At 37.7% G+C, this 22,131-nt stretch overlaps 3 protein-coding genes, 1 non-coding gene and 1 pseudogene across 5 annotated transcripts; 3 read left to right on the top strand and 2 right to left on the bottom strand.

Moving 5' to 3' along the window:
- Positions 1–704: 704 nt before the first annotated feature.
- On the top strand, positions 705–784 carry TRNAL-UAG (transfer RNA leucine (anticodon UAG)). Its single transcript has one exon. It is a non-coding gene; the product is annotated as a tRNA-Leu (tRNA).
- Positions 785–1,318: 534 nt separating this feature from the next.
- Positions 1,319–5,380, top strand: LOC132171559 (uncharacterized). 2 transcript variants are annotated; one of them, XM_059582911.2, is made up of 3 exons: positions 1,320–1,717; positions 1,925–4,666; positions 4,814–5,380. In XM_059582911.2, the coding sequence occupies exons 1-3, from the start codon at positions 1,489–1,491 to the stop codon at positions 5,155–5,157; spliced, it is 3,315 nt and encodes a 1,104-aa protein (XP_059438894.2). In that variant the 5' UTR covers positions 1,320–1,488; the 3' UTR covers positions 5,158–5,380. The 2 variants fall into 2 exon arrangements, with proteins under 2 accessions (XP_059438893.2, XP_059438894.2); XM_059582910.2 differs by having other exon boundaries at positions 1,319–4,666.
- A 5,307-nt stretch (positions 5,381–10,687) lies between these two features.
- Positions 10,688–11,913, bottom strand: LOC148588109 (uncharacterized). The gene is made up of 2 exons (XM_088514094.1): positions 11,819–11,913; positions 10,688–11,481 (listed from the first exon to the last, which is right to left on the bottom strand). Exons 1-2 carry the CDS (start codon positions 11,911–11,913, stop codon positions 10,803–10,805), a joined length of 774 nt encoding a protein of 257 aa, XP_088370220.1. The 3' UTR covers positions 10,688–10,802.
- A 4,106-nt stretch (positions 11,914–16,019) lies between these two features.
- Positions 16,020–20,035, top strand: LOC132171355 (uncharacterized; annotated as a pseudogene).
- Positions 20,036–20,281: 246 nt separating this feature from the next.
- On the bottom strand, positions 20,282–21,515 carry LOC132172347 (uncharacterized). Its single transcript, XM_059583831.2, has 2 exons — positions 21,286–21,515; positions 20,282–21,172 (listed from the first exon to the last, which is right to left on the bottom strand). The coding sequence occupies exons 1-2, from the start codon at positions 21,334–21,336 to the stop codon at positions 20,534–20,536; spliced, it is 690 nt and encodes a 229-aa protein (XP_059439814.2). The 5' UTR covers positions 21,337–21,515; the 3' UTR covers positions 20,282–20,533.
- Between the last annotated feature and the right edge of the window lie 616 nt (positions 21,516–22,131).

Genomic DNA, 22,131 nt, shown 5'->3' with positions numbered 1-22,131 from the left:
ATAATTACTGACGTGGCAAAATTCTGTTATTGTTTGCCACGTCAGTAACCATCCTGTTTTTTGTAATGCCACAAGAACTTGGTTCAGTTAATGGGTTGGTGTCGCAAAGGAGGCGATCTTCTTCTTGTATATGATTTTATTGCCAATGGGAGCTTAGACAAGTTCTTGTTTGATGAGCCAAAAACAGTTCTCAGTTGGGAGGACATGTTCAATTGAAAAAATTTTAAACTTTGGGGGTTTATTGTAAAAATTAAAACACTGGGGTCAAATTGAAAGAATTTTAAACTTTGGGAGGTGCATTGTAAAAATTGAAACATTGAATGGGGGTAAAGTGTATTTTTCCCTAAAAAAAATTAATTTTTTTGTTTTTTGTTCTTTTTATTTTATTTTTTGGGACTATTTTTGTTTCATTGAAAAAAATGTAGGGTTAGTTTTATTTTTTTTGCTAGCCTTGTGGGACGTTAATTTTTTGGTAATTTGAGGGGACATTGTCGCAATTGAAAATTTGGAGAGGATATTGTCAAATGGATGGTAACTTGTAGGAAGTATGTAGAATTTTTTTTCTAATATATATATATATTCTCATAATTGGAGCCTTAATTAGAGGATATTGACTAATCTTTACTATAATTAAGGTTGATGCATGGTAGTGTAGTATTGATTACCGGTGTTATATTATAATATTAGAATTATAGTTTTCATGTGACAGTTTGGCCGAGTGGTCTAAGGCGCCAGATTTAGGCTCTGGTCCGAAAGGGCGTGGGTTCAAATCCCACAGCTGTCAACTTGCTTTCTGTAAACCTTTTTAAGTAACACATATTCTTCCTTTCGAAGGTCACCCTCAAGCAACCAAAAAACTTCCCTTTTTGCACCTTCAATTATTGAAGGTCACCACCTTCAATGAACAGTGGGCAGATTCTCTCTCATCCTTTTGCCCACACCCTTTTTTTTGGCTCAACTCAAAAACCAGCCAATCTCTTTGCGCCATCAATGGCAACTTGTCCATGTGTTGCGGCTGCTTGGTCAAAGCCGCGTCCACAACCCCACAGAAAGCTACAGTGCTAGATTTCCAAAATCTGTGTACTTCTACACAACTTGTAGCCGACCCATGTTTGCAAATCTTAATTTTAGTTTAATTTAACTCTTTCCCAAACCATTTTACACTACATTACTCACTGGTTCCATCTAAATGCCTGCAGAAAACATTGAATATTGGCGCAAAAGACAAGTTTATGTGAACTTAGGTACATGGCTTTTTGTTTTTATGTAGCTGTAGGTGTGAGTAGGCAAGCGTTTGGATTTACTTGCATGTTGTAGGTTTTTGGATATGTTTGTAGGCTTTGTGACATTGAAGTCATAATGGGATGGCTTCAAAGTCAAATTTAGTTTACTTGTTATGATTCAAAGAATCGAATTTTTCTTCCCTGACAAGATCAATTATTGGAATGGAATGATTTTGCTTATAAATGAAGAATTCAATACAGCAGCATGCATATCAATAGCCTATCAGTGTCTGGCATTTCCACAGCAATGGTATCTAAACGAGTCAGTTTGATTGTAGTCATAGTCTGCTCTATTGTAGTTACTGTTCTATCAGAAGAATCGAGCTTAGAAGTTCAGATTGACGCCTTGAAGGCTTTCAACAATTCCATCACAGATGACCCTTTTGGAGCACTTGCAAATTGGACAGACAGGAACCACCACTGCAACTGGTCTGGTATTTCTTGCGACTCTTTATCAAATGTCATTTCGATTTCTCTGGTTGATAAGCAGCTCAAAGGTGTAATTACACCGTTTCTTGGAAACCTTTCAAGCCTCCAGGTTCTTGATTTAACTTTGAACTCGTTCACCGGCCACATTCCGGCTCAGCTGGGACTTTGCTCTCAGCTCACTGAGCTGATTCTTTATGAAAATTCTCTTTCAGGTCCAATTCCAACAGAACTAGGAAACCTCAAAAATCTGCTGGCACTAGATTTAGGTGATAACTCTTTAAGTGGAAGCATCCCTGAAAGCATTTGCAACTGCACATCATTGTTACAATTTGGTATCGTTTATAACAATCTCACAGGCAGAGTCCCATCAAACATAGGCAATTTAGCTAACCTTCAACTTTTGGTGTTGTATGGGAACAATTTGGTAGGTTCTATACCAGTGTCCATTGGGAGGTTGGAATCTTTGCAAGCTTTACAACTAAGTGAAAACCAACTCTCTGGAGCAATACCTCGACAGATAGGGAACTTGTCAAATTTAGAGTATCTTATCTTGTATGAGAATTCGCTAGTTGGGAGAATACCCTCAGAACTAGGTCGCTGTAACAAGCTTGTATATCTTGAACTAAACAGCAATCAGTTCACTGGAGGCATTCCCTTTGAGCTTGGAAACTTAGTTCACCTAGAAAAGTTGCAGTTGTACAAGAATAGGTTAAATTCTACCATTCCCGCCGCCTTGTTCCAATTGAAATCATTAACCCATCTAGGACTTTCAGAGAATGAGTTAACTGGAACAGTACCCTCTGAGCTAGGATCACTGAGATCATTAGAAGCTTTGACCCTACATTCAAATAAGTTCACCGGGGAGATTCCTTCGTCCTTGACAGACTTGACAAATCTAACTCGGTTGTCTATGAGCTTCAATTTCCTCACAGGGAAGCTTCCATCAGATATAGGATCCCTTTACAAACTGGAGAACCTAACCATGAACAACAACCTTCTCGAGGGATCCATTCCAGCTAGCATCACCAATTTCACCCATCTTCTAACCATAAGCTTATCATTTAACAGATTAACAGGCAGAATTCCTCAGGGTTTGGGGCAGTTGCGAAATCTTACTTTCCTATTTCTTGCATCCAATAAAATTTTAGGAGAAATCCCAGACGACCTCTTCAATTGCTCGAATCTTCGTACTTTAGACTTGTCGCAGAACAGTTTTAGTGGAGTGCTAAAGCCTGGTATTGGAAAACTTTCCAGTCTCCAGATTTTGCGAGCCCATACAAATTCATTTGTAGGGCCAATCCCACCTGAGATTGGCAATTTGAGTCAACTTATCTCCTTATCACTTGGTACAAATAGTCTTTCAGGCCTTATTCCATCAGAAATATCTAAACTTTCTCTACTCCAAGGGCTGTACCTGGATGACAATGCTCTAGAGGGTTCAATACCTGAGGAATTATCTGAGCTGAAACAGCTAAACGAGCTCGCATTGCAACACAATAGGTTCAAGGGTCCAATTCCAGATGGAGTTTCAAAACTCGAGCAGCTTTCATATTTAGACCTTCATGGTAACATGCTTAACGGGTCCATTGCAAGAAGCATGGGCCATCTTATTCAGCTGATGACCTTGGATCTCTCCCACAACCATCTCACGGGATCGATTCCTGCATCTGTGGTCGCAAGTATGAAAAGCATGCAGATATATCTGAACTTCTCATACAATTTCTTGGCTGGAACTGTTCCAGATGAGCTCGGCATGTTAGAAATGGTACAGGAGATTGACATCTCAAACAATAATCTTACGGGGATCATTCCTGAAGCGCTTGGCGGCTGCAGAAATTTGTTCTCTCTTGATCTGTCAGGGAACAAACTCTCTGGTCCAATTCCAGCTGAAGCACTTCCTCGAATGGATATGCTTTCTCTCTTGAATCTTTCAAGGAACAATTTAGATGGTGGGCTCCCTGAAGAACTAGCAAGTCTGAAGCGGCTTAGCTCCCTTGATCTTTCTCAGAATCAGTTGAAGGGCATTATCCCTGAGAGCTTTTCCAATCTTTCCACCTTGAAACGTCTCAACCTTTCTTTCAATCAACTTGAAGGGCATGTTCCAGAGTCAGGCATATTTAGACACATGAACTCATCTAATTTGTTGGGCAACCCAGATCTATGTGGAACTGAATTCCTCAGGCCCTGCAGCAAAAAGAGTTCACATCAGCTATCCAAGAAGACGGTGTTGGTTCTTCTGGTACTTGGATCTATTTTTGTACTTCTATTGCTAGTGTTAGTAAGTATAATCCTTCACCGGCGCACCAAGTTACGTAAATCAGAAGGGGTTGAGCATCCTGAATCAGATTACACTCTGCCGGCATTGACCCTCAAGAGGTTTGAACCAAACGAACTAGAAAATGCTACAGGTTTCTTCAGCAAAGACAACATTATCGGTGCCAGCAGTTTGAGCACCGTTTATAAGGGCCTACTGGAAGATGGGCGGACCGTAGCTGTAAAAAAGTTGAATTTACATCAGTTCTCTGAAGAGTCTGATAAGTGCTTTAATCGAGAGATCAACACCCTGAAACAACTGAGGCATAGGAATTTGGTGAAGGTCCTTGGGTATGCTTGGGAGAGTAGAAAACTGAAGGCTTTAGTTCTGGAATACATGGAGAATGGGAACTTGGATAGCGTTATACATGACCCCGAGGTGGACCAGTCAAGGTGGACATTGTCTGAGAGACTCAAAGTTTTCATTTCCATTGCAACTGGGTTGGAGTACTTGCATTCTGGATATGGTTTCCCCATTGTTCATTGTGACATGAAGCCTTCTAACATCCTTCTGGATGAAGACTGGGTAGCTCATGTGAGTGACTTTGGAACAGCTCGAATACTTGGAGTTCATCTTCAAGATGGAAGCAGCCTTTCAGCATCATCAGCATTTGAAGGCACTATTGGCTACTTGGCACCAGGTAACTCATTACTTGCCCTTCTCAGTTATCAAGTTTATCTCACATAATTCTTGCTGTCAGATTATCCTTACTGTCTCTGGAATTTTCACTTTTTCTTTGCCATTTGTCAGTCGTCAATATACTAAAACTTGTTTGTTCTCTTATCAGAGTTTGCGTATATGACGAAAATCACAACAAAAGTAGACATATTCAGCTTTGGTACAATAGTCATGGAGTTTCTATCGAAACGAAGGCCAACAGGACTCACAGATCAAAAAGATGGGCTGCCTACCAGTTTGCGTCAACTTGTGGAGAAAGCTCTTGCAAATGGAATGAACGGTCTTCCTCAAATTCTGGACCCTATGCTGGTGCTGAATATCTCCGAGAAGCATGAAGAAGTATTGGAAGAGCTACTAAAACTAGCATTGTTTTGCACCCACCCAAATCCTGAGGATCGACCTGACATAGATGAAGTGTTGTCTGTACTTTTGAAGCTAAGCAAGCGCATATAGTACCAAATTCATGCTATATTTTCCCTCAGTGAAGATTATGGTAATGAGTTATAGCCATACTTTGATGCTGTCATCGAGAAGGGAAAAAGTCTGCAGACTAAATTGATCGTGGGCCAGTGTGCCTATATTGGCATCATAACTTGATCTATGAAATAGTTTGATTTTGTTGGAAACCCTGAAGTATGCTTGGCAGTGACAATCAAATTCTCCCTTATTGTTTTTCCATTTCGTTTTACAAAGTTTTGTGTGCATCAAGGCGAAAATTGAAGAAGCACTCTAGAAAAAGGCAATTGGGTATATTTGTTAATGTGTTTTGGGAGCATTTTTTCTTTTTGGTTTGAAAAAGTGATACAACGTAACATAAAGGCGAAAATTATTTTTTATTTTTACCAAAGAAATTGGAATGAAGGTAATAAGAGAAAAAATAATGCAAAACTTGATTAAAGAAAAGTTTCTAGAAATCAATTGTTGAACACCAAATTGCTTAAAAGAGATTTATACAACAATTATTTGCAGAATTAACCTCCTGGCTGAGTAACCTGATATATAAATCTATACAAGTAAAGTTTGCATCAGTGGTATATAAGGCCAAATGAATTTATATGTAGCATCATCTTATTAACAAAACAAACAAGGAAAAAAAAAATACTTGCATAACATGTCCTGATTCAAAATTCAACAATCACCATAAGAGTTGTGAAAAACGCTATGCCGACTCCAAAAACTTGTTTATCACAATTTATGCGGAATTAATATTATGAAGCAATAAACAATTCAATCACCCAAAATATATAAAGCAATAAAGAGGCAGACACAGATCTTTATCAGATTTCAAAGAATCAATTAGGACATGTGATTCAGACAATTCATTAACAATAAATTCATTCACATGTTTAAGATCTTGAAAATCCCCCAAACAATTTGTGTATTAATGTCTTAAAAGAGTGAATTTTTCCAACAAATTATTGAAAGAGTTTATAAGATCATATTCCCCTTGAGAAGTATTCATAGCAAACAGGAGTCAACAGATCTCACTCAAGAATTTAATCCAAACAGAGTGAACCCGCTCTGATACCAATTGAAAAACGCTATGCCGACTCCAAAAACTTGTTTATCACAATTTATGCGGAATTAATATTATGAAGCAATAAATAATTCAATCATCCAAAATATATAAAGCAATAAAGAGGCAGACACAGATATTTTGGTTACGAAGAGGAAACCTTTTAGAAACCGATCTAAAAGTAAAACCTCTCCGGGGCAGCCAAACCCAGGAAATCACTATCAAAAGATTATCCAGAGATTACAGACACTAGGAACACTTACAACCCTTTGCAAGACCTTGGCACTGTAAGATCGACAAGCCTACAACTCGTCTCCTTGCTCACAATCTTCTTCAACGTGATTCTCCTGACCCTTCCGATAGACTTTTCAACCGTAGATTTATCAAAGGAATAACTAAAACTCTAAGAGATTTAATTTAACGCTCACCACATATGATCTCTCTTAGCACAGCCTCCGACGAACTTTCTGGGGGTAAAAATTCGTGTCTCTCTCTTCTATATTGATGTATATATACCCCCGACAAAACCCTAGACCTAACCCACTTAAAATCACGTTTTTGGGCCTAAAACTTACGGGGTGTCTGGACATGTTAATGGGCGGTCCGGACACGGCTTTGCGGAGCAAGATTTTAGTTTCTGGAAATGAGGTCCGGACCCGGGGAATTGCGGTCCGGACCCGGCCTGTCCAGTCTTGATCAACAGCTCTGATCGATGGGCGTTTGTGGTCCGATTGAGTTGAAATTTTGCAGTGACGTTCATAACACATGAATCTACATTATGAACGGTGGAGATTGGATTCTGAGCATTCTATATCAGTGTTTGAGCCTGTGAACAGTAGCATCTGCATTTTGGAACTGAATTAAGCCAACACAAGAACTAACAAACTCCCCCTTTGGCAATTCAGTGACAAAACCAAAATGTCGAGCCAATCCCATCATCTCCCCATATTTACTCCCCCTTTTTGTCACAGAATGACAAAAGGTCTTCATGTTTCCTGAAACACTTCACAAAATACATCAAGGCATATGTGGAACAAGAAGACATAAATAAAACTCATGATAAAAAAATGACGTAGAATGCGTGATCATAAAGAAACATCAGCAAAACTCCCCCTCTATATATGACTCAATTAACAACAGGAAACTGGAAATGCAAAGCATGTTTCTCCCCCTTAAAAGTTAAATGAACACACATGATAACACATCAATGACTCATGTATTGCACAATGAATATCCAAACATGCTCCAAATATGCAAAATATACATGAGACTAGAAATGGCTAGAACTCATATTGCTTAACCCAAGCCAAGAAAATGTTTCATTCAGCCTATGCTTGTGTGGTGTGTGGGTAAGCCATCCAAAGAGAAAAATTTTCAATTTCCAAAATGAGGAGAAAGTTTCACCACCATGAGGTTTTGACAAGTATATCAAATCAAAAGTCAAACCTTATCATACTAGGGCCTAGCCACTCTCATCCTATACAATTCTCTTTGTAAAATATTTTGCACAAGTTTGACACAGTGAAATAAATTCCTTTTGGAATATGATCTTTTTATTTTATTTGTTTCATTATTTTGTTTATTTTTCTCCTTGAGAAAGTGTCTTTAGACTTTTGGTGCTTATCACAAAAGAGAAAGCAGAAATTTTTAAGCCTTAGGTTCAACTAGCATCTGGTCAATTTGAAGAATATGACTAGTCAAAAACCTCATATGGTTACCTAACAGACCTCACAAATAAAGTGAAATAAAACCTCAATTTAAGCTTAAATGTGCACAAAAGATAAAGCATAGGCAAAATGTACCACATAAGCTCAGGCTTTAGGTAACTACAAAAACAAGTCCATTGACACAAATTTTCATCTCATGCATATTAAGAACATTCCAAGATGTAAGGAATTAAATCCATAAAAAGCAACATGAGAAATTAATGGACTATCTAGGTGCATAAGACAAAAGAAAGAAAAGGAAACAATCAAAGTAACATATTTTTGTCTTTTTGAAATTTTTCACAAAAGAAATGCACACAAAAGAAAAACAAATGCAAAACAAAGAAAAATGCAATGCAAAACAAAACAACATGCTTGAATTGAGATTACAATAGGCAAGACATGAATGTCCTTTAGTATTAAACTTTCATCACATCTTATAGGTCCCACTACAAAATAATGATTTGGTTTAATAACTACTTCTAGGTCTTCACAAGACATTACACATTCCTGAACATTTGATTAGCAAGTAGACAAAAATCTTGGTGGTCCGCACACAACATCTCATCTATAAGCCTTTCAAAGATCATGATATATGAATTTCTTGAAAAATCCTTTATGAATATGCCTCAAAACATGAATCTCAAAACAATAATGTATATACTCTTCATACAGAAAGTGTAACAACAAAAACAATGCAGTGCATAAACAATAAAGCAAAAACAAAAAAAATGCAATGCAAAAAAAAAAACAACATACTCTAGGATATTACAAAATAAGCAAAACAATTAATCCTAGGCATGTTATTGACTCACCTAACTTTAGGTGAGATCACTACCACTCCCCCTCAATGGGTGAATAGTATCATCCTTCCTAACCCACACTTGAGAAATCTTTGGTCTAGACTTATGACTTTGCTCAAACTTATCTAGCCTAGATAGCACTTCTCTCATCATTATGACCAAACCCTCACTTTCTTTCCTAGAATAAGAATTTTCACTTTTATGCTTATGGGATTTCTAATCAAAACACTTTGGTCGAATATGACCAACCTTTCCACAATGATGACAAGTGGGCACAAACCTTTTAGAAGGTAATTTTCTATGAGGATGCATGACTCTAAGCTTAGGGTAAGATGCATGATGCTTAACATAAATTTTCTTACCTTTCTTACCATGGAGAGTCGGAGCAGCTGCATGATTTTCTTTCTTTGGAGCAGCTTTGAATTTCCAACAGTTTGGTCTAATGTGACCAACAATCCCATAATGATGGCATGTAGGAAAAAACTTACCTTGAGTTTGTTTAACTGAAGGAGTCTTAGACAAATTAGCCTTGGTTTCTTTAACATTCACAGGCTCAACATTCAAGGACTCATTAGAAACATGTGAAGTAGATGCACCAACATTATCAACAATCATACTAGGCTTGTTAGGAACAAATTCTTCAGTACAAATAAAACTTTTCAAATTATCACTAGAGAAATTTCGTGAGAGTTCCTTAGAAACATTCAATTCATTCTCAAGTGATAAAGACTTTTCAACAAGCACAGAAATCTCAGATTTCAAAGAATCAATCAAGATATGTGATTTAGACAAATCATTCGCCAAAGATTCTTTATCAGATTTCAAAGAATCAATTAGGACATGTGATTCAGACAATTCATTAACAATAAATTCATTCACATGTTTAAGATCTTGTAAATCCCCCAAACAATTTGTGTATTGATGTCTCAAAAGAGTGAATTTTTCCAACAAATTGTTGAAGGAGTTTATAAGATCATATTCCCCTTGAGAAGTATTCATAGCAAACAGGAGTCAACAGATCTCACTCAAGAATTTAATCCAAACAGAGTGAACCCGCTCTGATACCAATTGAAAAACACTATGCCGACTCTAAAAACTTGTTTATCACAATTTATGCGGAATTAATATTATGAAGCAATAAACAATTCAATCACCCAAAATATATAAAGCAATAAAGAGGCAGACACAGATATTTTGGTTACGAAGATGAAACCTTTTAGAAACCGATCTAAAAGTAAAACTTCTCCAGGGCAGCCAAACCTAGGAAATCATTATCAAAAGATTATCCACAGATTACAGACACTAGGAACACTTACAACCCTTTGCAAGACCTTGGCTCTGTAAGATCGACAAGCTTACAACTCGTCTCCTTGCTCACAATCTTCTTCAACGTGATTCTCCTTTACCGGACCCTTCCGATAGACTTTTCAACCGTAGATTTATCAAAGGAATAACTAAAACTCTAAGAGATTTAATTTAACGCTCACCACATATGATCTCTCTTAGCACAGCCTCCGACGAACTCTCTGGGGGTAAAAATTCGTGCCTCTCTCTTCTATATTGATGTATATATACCCCCGATAAAACCCTAGACCTAACCCACTTAAAATCACGTTTTTGGGCCTAAAACTTACGGGGTGTCTGGACATGTTAATGGGCGGTCCGGACACGGCTTTGCGGAGCAAGATTTTAGTCTCTGGAAATGAGGTCCGGACCCGGGGAATTGCGGTCCGGACCCGGCCTGTCCAGTCTTGATCAACAGCTCCGATCGATGGGCGTTTGTGGTCCGATTGAGCTGAAATTTTGCAGGGACGTTCATAACACATGAATCTACATTATGAACGGTGGAGATTGGATTCTGAGCATTCTATATCAGTGTTTGAGCCTGTGAACAGTAGCATCTGCATTTTGGAATTGAATTAAGCCAACACAAGAACTAACAAGTTGAATTCCTCCAAAACAAGCTGATCATTTTCATATCGAAAGTGCTCACAATTTTAATACAAATTCTGAAACTAAAATTGCATTAAAGGGTACAAAAGGGAAAATATGAAACATGGGGTTCCTTACTTCTTAGGTCTTAGGAGGATCATTCTGCAAAAATTCCTCTATACTTGAAGGGAACTCCAGGCCTCCAACGCCACAATCAGCACCCTCATAAACAAAAGCAGCCTTACCCAAAAGCAAATATGCCAGTCTCAAAGGCTCCCTCCTCTCCTCCACGCCACACCCATTCATAAAATACTCAATCCACCCCCCCAACCTCTCCACTTCCTTTCTACACTTTGGGCCCTTAAACCCAACAATCTTTGCATAAAACCCATCTTCCCAATCACAAGAATTTCCACCACTGCCATCACCCAAACCACCTCTCTCCCTCTCTGCCTCTTCTTCTTTCTCCTCACAATCTGATAAACCCAAGAGCTGCATTAACCGTTGGATATCGTCAACTGCGTCGTTTTCAGCTTCAACTACGGTTTTGGGGTGGTCTAGGCCGTCGGATTGAAGTTGGGTTTGTGGGGAACTTGAGAGGAATGCTTGAGGGGGTTCACTGTTGTCTTGGAGGGTTGAGGTGTGGGAAGCGGATTGGTCAAAGTGGAGGTATATTGGTGAGCCTAGAGATTTTGTTGACAAGTCTTCAGTCTCTGGTAGTGGGTGTGGTGAGAGGGTGTGGGGTTGTGATGGTTCTTCTAATTTCAATCTCTTCTCAACCTGTGAACTGGGAAACCAATGCAAAGCAAAAGCAGCAAAACTGAGAATATATGTATTTACAAAGCAAATGAGAAAGAAAGAAAGAGATACAGAGAGGGGTGGGTACGATTTACCTGCTTGAGAGAAGAGAAAAAATTGGAGTGAAGAGAAGGTGGTGGTCGCATATTTTTTTTTTTTTCAGTATCGATTGATTACGATGATTGTGGGTTATATAAGAGTATTCAAAATGGGCTCCTTAAATACTATTTTCATTCAAATTTGAGCTAATTTACAAGAAAAATATGTTCCGTTAAGAATAATCATATTCAACCGGCCTGTTAAATCCTGGGTTTCAAGGCCATTGCCCGGATGGGAAGATTCCGGGGAAAAAACAAAACATGGAAACGCGAGGTATCGATCCTCGTTCCTTTCGCTCAGCACTGGCGAAGGCTCTACCAATTGAGCTACGTTCCCATGCAGTGAAAATGGACATGATTATTTTTGAAATAACATTTTCTGGTACTCTCTGCAAAGATAGGTAAAACCTTTTTTTGGCAAATAAAAGAAATCATTCAAATCCACTATGGACAGGTGGCTGAACTTGACCATGTCCAAGGGTTAGATTCTCTCCAAATAACAAATAAAAATATAATATTTACATTACTCAAATTATATATCCACTACCAACCAAATATATATATATATGGGGATAAATGCATAATAAGTCCCTCTTTGTGGTTGGCCTAAATCACAAAAAGTTTCTTATGGTTTTAAAATGAACACAGAGGTCTTTTGAATATGTCAAAAAAACGATTTAGTCCTGGTAGCTAAATTCGGTTCAAAAATTTGACAGATTTCGTTAGTTGTCACATCAGCACTAATGAAATGGTGACAAGTGTTGCTCTTAATAAAATATATATATATATATATATATATAAACAAAAAAATATTTTAAAAAAAAAAAAACTGTATAGTGTTCTCTCCTCCCCCATTTCATCGTTCTCTCCTCCCCGTTTTCATCTCTGTCTCTTCCCCCATTTCATCTCTCTTCCCTCTCCCCTCACCGACGGCCGGCAACAAAGACCATGATGCCGAGCACCGCTAACGACAAGCCAGCCACATCTCCAATGACGAGTTACAACCGCTGACAACTGAAGCAGTGAAGCTCATCAATTCTCATATATTGCCACGAACTAGAACCACTTTTTTTGGATGAATTAAACCCACTTCTTTTCTTCTTTAACAAAGGTGAGAGGATAAGAAGAGTTAAGGAAATTGAACTGGTTGGGCAGCCACCCCTTTGCTTCTTTTTTCTTTTTTTTTTAAAAAAAACAATTTTATATGTTTAATATATTTATATTCTTTTTTATTAAGAGCAACACGTGTCACGATTTTATTGGTGTTTACATGGCAACTAACGGAATCTGTTAAATTTTTTAACGAAATTTGACTACAGGAACTAAATTGTTTTTTTGGCATACCTCAAAGAACTCTAAGTTCATTTTGATACCACATAGAGTGTTTTGTAATTTAGGCCAACTACAAGGATTGATTATGCATTTATCCCTAAAATATAAAACCTATAATATCTTAATGACATATCATGACACCGCCACATAGGGGCAGAATCTGAATAATAAGAGAAAAAACACAATTGGGTATGTTTATTAATGTGTTTTGGGAGCATTTTTTTGTTTTTGGTCTGAAAAAGTGTTAGGACATAACATAAAGACCAAAATTATTTTTTGTTTTTACCAAAGATATTGGAATCATGATAATAAGAGAAAAAATAATAGAAAACTTGATTAAAGAAAAGTTTCTAGAAATCAATTGTTGAACACCAGATTGCTTAAAAGAGATTTACGCAACAATTATTTGCAGAATTAACCTCCTGGCTGAGTAACCTGATATATAAATCTATACAAAGTAAAGTTTGCATCAGTGGTATATAAGGCCAAATGAATTTATATGTAGCATCATCTTATGAACAAAACAAACAAGGAAAAAAAATACTTGCATAACATGTCCTGATCCAAAATTCAACAATCACCATAAGAGTTGAATTCCTCCAAAACAAGCTGATCATTTTCATATCGAAAGTGCTCACAATTTTTATACAAATTCTGAAACTAAAATTGCATTATAGGGTACAAAAGGGAAAATATGAAACATGAGGGTCCTTACTGCTTAGGTCTTAGGAGGATCATTCTGCAAAAATTTTCTTTATAAACGTTGATCTAAGCACAAGGCCTAGCAAGACAATTAACAATCAAACGAAGTCCTTAATTTCAATTGTTTGTCTTTCTTTGAGGAGTAATGTTAAATGACATTCTCATGTCCTCTCAAAATTTATATGACTTTTAAAATTATCGTTAGATTTGTGATATATTACTATTAGATTTTGATCAAATGGTAATTTTAAAAGTCACATTAATTTTGAAAATGTATATGCATGTCTTCCTTTTAACATTACTCCTAGTAAAATTTTAAATACCGCAGCAGCCAACCCTCCTGATTGTTATTCTTACCCATAGCACAACTCAAAAGCCAACCAATCTCTTTAGCTGTCAATTACAATATTTGTTAGACCGAGAGATTAATTCTCGAACTAGGAATTCCGAATCCTGTTAGTATTAGTCGCCTTGAGTTCATTGATGTTCTAATAGGACTGAGTCAAGTTATGGTTCAATCGGACTTAAGGGAACACATGCAGTTCTCACCGTATAGGCCCTTCTTGTACGGTCCCCGTGAGTAGATATTACTTTGGTCATGTACAGGTAAAATAGCTACAGTTTGCTTCCTCTGCCTGCTCTTTTGAATAAAAAAAATGAGAAAGTCCACATACCCCCCTCAAACTGCTATCTAATTGACAATATTCTTTCCAAACACTCAATTGCGACAATGTCCCCTTCAAACTACCAAAAAATTGACAATCAATAACAAAATACCCTTAATAAAATAATAAAACAAATTAAAACAACTTTTTTTTTAAAATACAAAATATAAACTAGGATGTGAAAATTTAAAATTTTCTCATTTTCTTCTTTTTTTTAAAAAAAAAAAAATTATGATCATTTTTATCTTTTTGCTAGTCTTAAGGGAGACATTATCAATTTTTTGGTAGTTTAGGAAGATATTATCATAATTAAAAGTTTAAAAGAAATATTATCAATTAAGTGATAGTTTGAGCGGGTACGTGAACTTTTTGCTTAAAAAAATAAAAAATATATATATAAATTGCAACTTGTTTATGCTAGATTGGTCAAAACCGCGTCGACCACGCCACAGAAAGAAAGTGATAGACTTCCCAGTTCCCACATCTTTTCGTGCTACATTAATCAACCGGTGAATAGCACTAATTCTGGGGCAAAGACGAGGACTTTGTATTTACGTATTGGTGTGCGGGTAGGAAGGCATTTGGATTGCCAATTGGGCAGGGGGAAATTTCCTCCAGTCGAATTTAATAAATTAACTCGTGTCTTTTAAGATATGAGAGATATTTTTAAGGAAAAAATTTACATACTTCAATCAAACTACCACTCAATTAATAATGTCTCCTCAACCTTTCAATTATAATAATATTTTCCAAATTACTAAAAAATTGACAATGTCTCCAAGGCAAAAAAAAAAATAAAAATGTTGTCTCCAAGGGATAACTCAATCGGCTGTGAACCACACCTAATGAAGCGGAGGTCACTAGTTCGAATCCCCTATCTCCCTTCCCTTATGTGGACATGTCAAAAAAAAAAAATGCTAAGTGTTCTTCTAGTTCTAAGTGAATATTATTTTTTAAAAATTGGGTGACAAAAATAAAGAACTGATGGGACCAATTCCTAACTTTTTACTTTTTTATAAAATAATATCCACGTATGACCAGAACAACATCTAACATTCTTAAAATGTAATTATAGCCTACCCGACACATACCCGACACTAAGTTCCAAACAAATTTCTCTCGTAAATACCAGGTTTTGTGGTGGGGTTAGGGACAGTTATGTGATGGCGGGGGTTTAAGGGACCGTTGGAGAGCAAGTTACAGGAGATTTATTTGAACAATTCAACTAAAGTAGTCATTTTGGTAGAAAACGCTTTTGTTGAGATTAAATTCTCAGTCAAAGAAAGAGAGATAAATCTAGGTTTGCTATGTGTTAAAGAAAGAGAAGAAAGATGAACAGATGAGGAAGAAAGAGACTCTTGGACTTTCTCAAACACACAGAATGAATTTTTGACGTTAGTGCAGAAGGATTTAACAGTAAAGGGATTCTGTTAATTCTATTAAAAAACATGTATCTTTCACGAGTAATAATATAAGAAAGATTAGAGTTTTCCTAAAGTCATCCAAATGTGATGTAACATTTAAAATCATCATTCAATTTGAGAAGATCATTATTGAATTTTAATCTATTAGTAATTTTAAATGACACGTCACATTTGGGATGACTCTAGCTCTCCTTATATCATTACTTGTCTTTCACATGATATATAGAGTTTTCTGTCATGACCTCAAAGTCCTTTTTGACCTCAAGTCAAATTAAGATTTCTTGTTATGATTAAAAACAGCAAATTTTTATTCCCTGATATGATAAATTATTGGTAGGATTTTGTTTATAAAATGCACCATTCAATTCAGCAGCACAGCCACCAGTGTCTGGCATTTCTACAACAATGGTAGCTAAAAGAGTCAGTTTGATTGTAGTCATAGTCTGCTCTATCAGAAGAATCGTGCTTAGAAGTTCAGATTGAGACCTTGAAGGCTTTCAATAATTCCACCACAGATGGCCCTTTTGGAGCACTTGCAAATTGGACAGACAGGAACCACCACTGCAACTGGTCTGGTATTTCTTGTGACCCTTTCTCAAATGTCATTTCGATTTCTCTGGTTGACAAGCAGCTCAAAGGTGTAATTACACCGTTTCTTGGAAACCTTTCAAGCCTCCGGGTTCTTGATTTAAGTTTCAACTCGTTCACTGGCCGCATTCCGGCTCAGCTGGGACTTTGCTCTCAGCTCACTGAGCTGACTCTTTATGAAAATTCTCTTTCCGGTCCAATTCCAACAGAACTAGGAAACCTCAAAAAACTGCTGGCACTAGATTTAGGTGATAACTCTTTAAGTGGAAGCATCCCTGAAAGCATTTGCAACTGCACATCATTGTTACAATTTGGTATCGTTTATAACAATCTCACAGGCAGAGTCCCAACAAACATAGGCAATTTAGCTAACCTTCAACTTTTGATAGTGCATGGGAACAATTTGGCAGGTTCTATACCTGTGTCCATTGGTAGGTTGGAATCTTTGCAAGCTTTAGACCTGAGTAAAAACCAACTCTCTGGAGCAATACCTCGACACGTAGGGAACTTGTCAAATTTAGAGTATCTTATCTTGTATGAGAATTCGCTAGTTGGGAGAATACCCTCAGAACTAGGTCGCTGTAACAAGCTTGTATATCTTGAACTAAACAGCAATCAGTTCACTGGAAGCATTCCCTTTGAGCTTGGAAACTTAGTTAACCTAAAACAGTTGCAGTTGTTCAAGAATAGGTTAAATTCTACCATTCCCGCTGCCTTGTTCCAATTGAACTCATTAACCCATCTAGGACTGTCAAGGAATGAGTTAACTGGAACAGTACCCTCTGAGCTAGGATCATTGAGATCATTAGAAGTTTTGACCCTACATTCAAATAAGTTCACCGGGGAGATTCCCTCGTCCTTGACAGACTTGACAAATCTAACTCAGTTGTCAATGAGCTTCAAACTCCTCACAGGGAAGCTTCCATCAGATATTAGTTTGCTTTACAAACTGGAGAACCTAACCATGAACGCCAACCTTCTCGAGGAATCCATTCCCGCTAGCATCACCAATTGCACCCATCTTCTAACCATAAGCTTATCATTTAACAGATTAACAGGCAGAATTCCTCAGGGTTTGGGGCAGTTGCGAAATCTTACTTTCCTATTTCTTGCATCCAATAAAATTTTAGGAGAAATCCCAGACGTCCTCTTCAATTGCTCGAATCTTCGTACTTTAGACTTGTCACAGAACAGTTTTAGTGGAGTGCTAAAGCCTGGTATTGGAAAACTTTCCAGTCTCCAGATTTTGCGAGCCCATACAAATTCATTCGTAGGACCAATTCCTCCTGAGATTGGCAATTTGACCCAACTTATCTCCTTATCACTTGGTAAAAATAGTCTTTCAGGCCATGTTCCATCAGAATTATCTAAACTTTCTCTACTCCAAGGGCTGTACCTGAATGACAATGCTCTAGAGAGTGCAATACCTGAGGAAGTATCTGAACTGAAACAGCTCAGTGAGCTCGCGTTGCAACACAATAGGTTCAAGGGTCCAATTCCAGATGGAGTATCAAAACTCAAGCAACTTTCACATTTAGACCTCCATGGTAACATGCTTAACGGGTCCATTACAAGAAGCATGGGGCATCTTATTCAGCTGATGACCTTGGATCTCTCCCACAACAATCTCACGTGATCAATACCTGCATTTGTGGTCGTAAGTATGAAAAGCATGCAGATATATCTGAGCTTCTCATACAATTTCTTGGCTGGAACTGTTCCAGATGAGCTCGGCATGTTAGAAATGGTACAGGAGATTGACATCTCAAACAATAATCTTACGGGGATCATTCCTGAAACGCTTGGCGGCTGCAGAAATTTGTTCTCTCTTGATCTGTCAGGGAACAAACTTTCTGGTCCAATTCCAGCTGAAGCTCTTACTCAAATGGATATGCTTTCTCTCTTGAATCTTTCAAGGAACAATTTAGATGGTGGGCTCCCTGAAGAACTAGCAAGTCTGAGGCGGCTTAGCTCCCTTGATCTTTCTCAGAATCAGTTGAAGGGCATTATCCCTGAGAGCTTTTCCAATCTTTCCACCTTGAAACGTCTCAACCTTTCTTTCAATCAACTTGAAGGGCATGTTCCAGAGTCAGGCATATTTAGACACATGAACTCATCTAATTTGTTGGGCAACCCAGATCTATGTGGAACTGAATTCCTCAGGCCCTGCAGCAAAAAGAGTTCACATCAGCTATCCAGGAACAAGGTGTTGGTTTTTCTGGTACTTGGATCTATTTTTGTACTTCTATTGCTAGTGTTAGTAAGTGTTATCCTTCACCAGCGTACCAAGTTACGTAAATCAGAAGGGGTTGAGCATCCTGAATCCGATTACACTCTGCCGGCATTGACCCTCAAGAGGTTTGAACCAAACAAACTAGAAAATGCTACAGGTTTCTTCAGCAAAGACAACATTATCGGTGCCAGCAGTTTGAGCACCGTGTATAAGGGCCTACTGGAAGATGGGTAGACCGTAGCTGTAAAATAGTTGAATTTGCATCAGTTCTCTGAAGAGTCTGATAAGTGCTTTAATCGAGAGATCAACACCCTGAAACAACTGAGGCATAGGAATTTGGTGAAGGTTCTTGGGTATGCTTGGGAGAGTAGAAAACTGAAGGCTTTAGTTCTGGAATACATGGAGAATGGGAACTTGGATAGCATTATACATGACCCCGAGGTGGACCAGTCAAGGTGGACATTGTCTGAGAGACTCAAAATTTTCATTTCCATTGCAACTGGGTTGGAGTACTTGCATTCTGGATATGGTTTCCCCATTGTTCATTGTGACATGAAGCCTTCTAACATCCTTCTGGATGAAGACTGGGTGGCTCATGTGAGTGACTTTGGAACAGCTCGAATACTTGGTGTTCATCTTCAAGATGGAAGCAGCCTTTCAGCATCATCAGCATTTGAAGGCACTATTGGCTTCTCGGCACCAGGTAACTCATTACTAGCCCTTCTCAGTTATCAAGTTTATCTCACATAATTCTTGCTGTCTTACTGTCTGTCGAATTTTCACTTTTTCTTTGCCATTTGTCCATCCTCAATGTGCTAAAACATGTTTGTTCTCTTATCAGAGTTTGCATATATGACGAAAATCACAACAAAAGTGGACATATTCAGCTTTGGTACAATAGTCATGGAGTTTCTATCGAAACGAAGGCCAACAGGACTCACAGATCAAAAAGATGGGCTGCCTACCAGTTTGCGTCAACTTGTGGAGAAAGCTCTTGCAAATGGAATGAACAGTCTTCCTCAAATTCTGGACCCTATGCTGGTGCTGAATATCTCCAAGAAGCATGAAGAAGTATTGGAAGAGCTACTAAAACTAGCATTGTTTTGCACCCACCCAAATCGTGAGGATCGACCCGACACAGATGAAGTGTTGTCTGTACTTTTGAAGCTAAGCAAGCGCATATAGTACCAAACTCATGCTATATTTTCCCTCAGCGAAGATTATGGTAATGAGTTATAGCCATACTTTGATGCTGTCGTCGAGATGGGAAAAAGTCTGCAGACTAAATTGATTGTGGGCCAGTGTGCCTATATTGGCATCATAACTTGATCTATGAAATAGTTTGATTTTGTTGGAAACCCTGAAGAATGTTTCGCAGTGACAATCAAATTCTCACTTATTGTTTTTCCATTTCGTTTTACAAAGTTTTGTGTGCATCAACATTTTGAGGGTTTCTCGGAAAGGGCATGAAAATTGAAGAAGCACTCTAGAAAAAGGCAATTGGGTATGTTTGTTAATTTGTTTTGGGAGCATTTTTTTGTTTTTGGTTTGAAAAAGTGTTGTGCCGTAGCATAAAGACGAAAATTATTTTTTGTTTTTACCAAAGAAATTGGAATGAAGATAATAAGAGAAAAAATAATGCAAAACTTGATTAAAGAAAAGTTTCTAGAAATCAATTGTTGAACACCAAATTGCTTAAAAGAGATTTACACAACAATTATTTGCAGAATTAACCTCCTGGCTGAGTAACCTGATATATAAATCTATACAAGTAAAGTTTGCATCAGTGGTATATAAGGCCAAATGAATTTATATGTAGCATCATCTTATGAACAAAACAAACAAGGAAAAAAAATACTTGCATAACATGTCCTGATCCAAAATTCAACAATCACCATAAGAGTTGAATTCCTCCTAAACAAGCTGATCATTTTCATATCGAAAGTGCTCACAATTTTTATAAAAATTCTGAAACTAAAATTGCATTAAAGGGTACAAAAGGGAAAATATGAAACATGGGGTTCCTTACTTCTTAGGTCTTAGGAGGATCATTCTGCAAAAATTCCACTATACTTGAAGGGAACTCCAGGCCTCCAACGCCACAATCAGCACCCTCAGAAACAAAAGCAGCCTTACCCAAAAGCAAATATGCCAATCTCAAAGGCTCCCTCCTCTCCTCCACGCCACACCCATTCATAAAATACTCAATCCACCCCTCCAACCTCTCCACTTCCTTTCTACACTTTGGGCCCTTAAACCCAACAATCTTTGCATAAAACCCATCTTCCCAATCACAAGAATTTCCACCACTGCCATCACCCAAACCTCCTCTCTCCCTCTCTGCCTCTTCTTCTTTCTCCTCACAATCTGATAAATCCAAGAGCTGTATTAACCGTTGGATATCGTCAACGGCGTCGTTTTCAGTTTCAACTACGGTTTTGGGGTGGTCTAGGCCGTCGGGTTGAAGTTGGGTTTGTGGGGAACTTGAGAGGAATGCTTGAGGGGGTTCACTGTTGTCTTGGAGGGTTGAGGTGTGGGAAGCGGATTGATCAAAGTGGAGGTATATGGGTGAGCCTAGAGATTCTGTTGACAAGTCTTCAGTCTCTGGTAGTGGGTGTGGTAAGAGGGTGTGGGGTTGTGATGGTTCTTCTAATTTCAATCTCTTCTCAACCTGTGAATTGTGAAACCAATGCAAAGCAAAAGCAGCAAAACTGAGAATATATGTATTTACAAAACAAATGAGAAAGAAAGAAAGAGATACAGAGAGGGGTGGGTACGATTTACCTGCTTGAGAGAGGAGAAGAAATTGGAGTGAAGAGAAGGTGGTGGTCGCATTTTTTTATTTTATTTTTTTCAGTATCGATTGATTACGATGATTGTGGGTTATATAAGAGTATTCAAAATGGGCTCCTTAAATACTATTTTCAGTCAAATTTGAGCTAATTTACAAAAAAAATATGTTCCGTTAAGAATAATCATATTCAACCTTCCTGTTAAATCCTGGATTTCAAGGCCATTGCCCGGATAGGAAGATTCCGGGAAAAAACAAGACATGGAAACGCGAGGTATCGATCCGCGTTCCTTTCACCCAAGCACTGGTGAAGGCTCTACCAATCCTCTACCAAAAAAAACAAAAAAAATATATATATATATATATATATGCCAAAAAAATAATATAATCCCAATAGTCAAATTCGGTTAAAAAATTAAGCAGATTCTGTTAGTTGCCACTTCAGCACTAATGAAATGATGACACACGTTGTTCTTAATAAAAAAAATATAAATATATAAAAGTAAAAAAAAAAAACTAAAAAATATTTTTTTATATAAAAAATAAAAAAATAAAACTGTATAGTGTTTTCTCTTCCCCCATTTCATCGTTCTCTCCTCCCCGTTTTCATCTCGGTCTCCTCCCTCATTTCATCTCTCTTCTCTCTCCCCTCACCGACGGCCGGCAACAAAGATCACAACGCTAAGCAACGCTGACTATGAGCCAACCACATCTCCGACGATGACTTACAACCGCTGACGACTGAATCATTGAAACTCATCAAAAATAGTTCTTTATTTTTTATATTCAAAAGTTTCATTTATTTTTTCTTCAAAAAAAAAAAAATGGAAACACGAGGT

The sequence above is a fragment of the Corylus avellana genome, chromosome 1, assembly GCF_965113065.1.
Source record: "Corylus avellana chromosome 1, dhCorAvel1.hap1.2, whole genome shotgun sequence".
Taxonomy (NCBI): Eukaryota; Viridiplantae; Streptophyta; class Magnoliopsida; order Fagales; family Betulaceae; genus Corylus; species Corylus avellana.
This window is presented reverse-complemented; position numbering and strand designations above follow the sequence as displayed.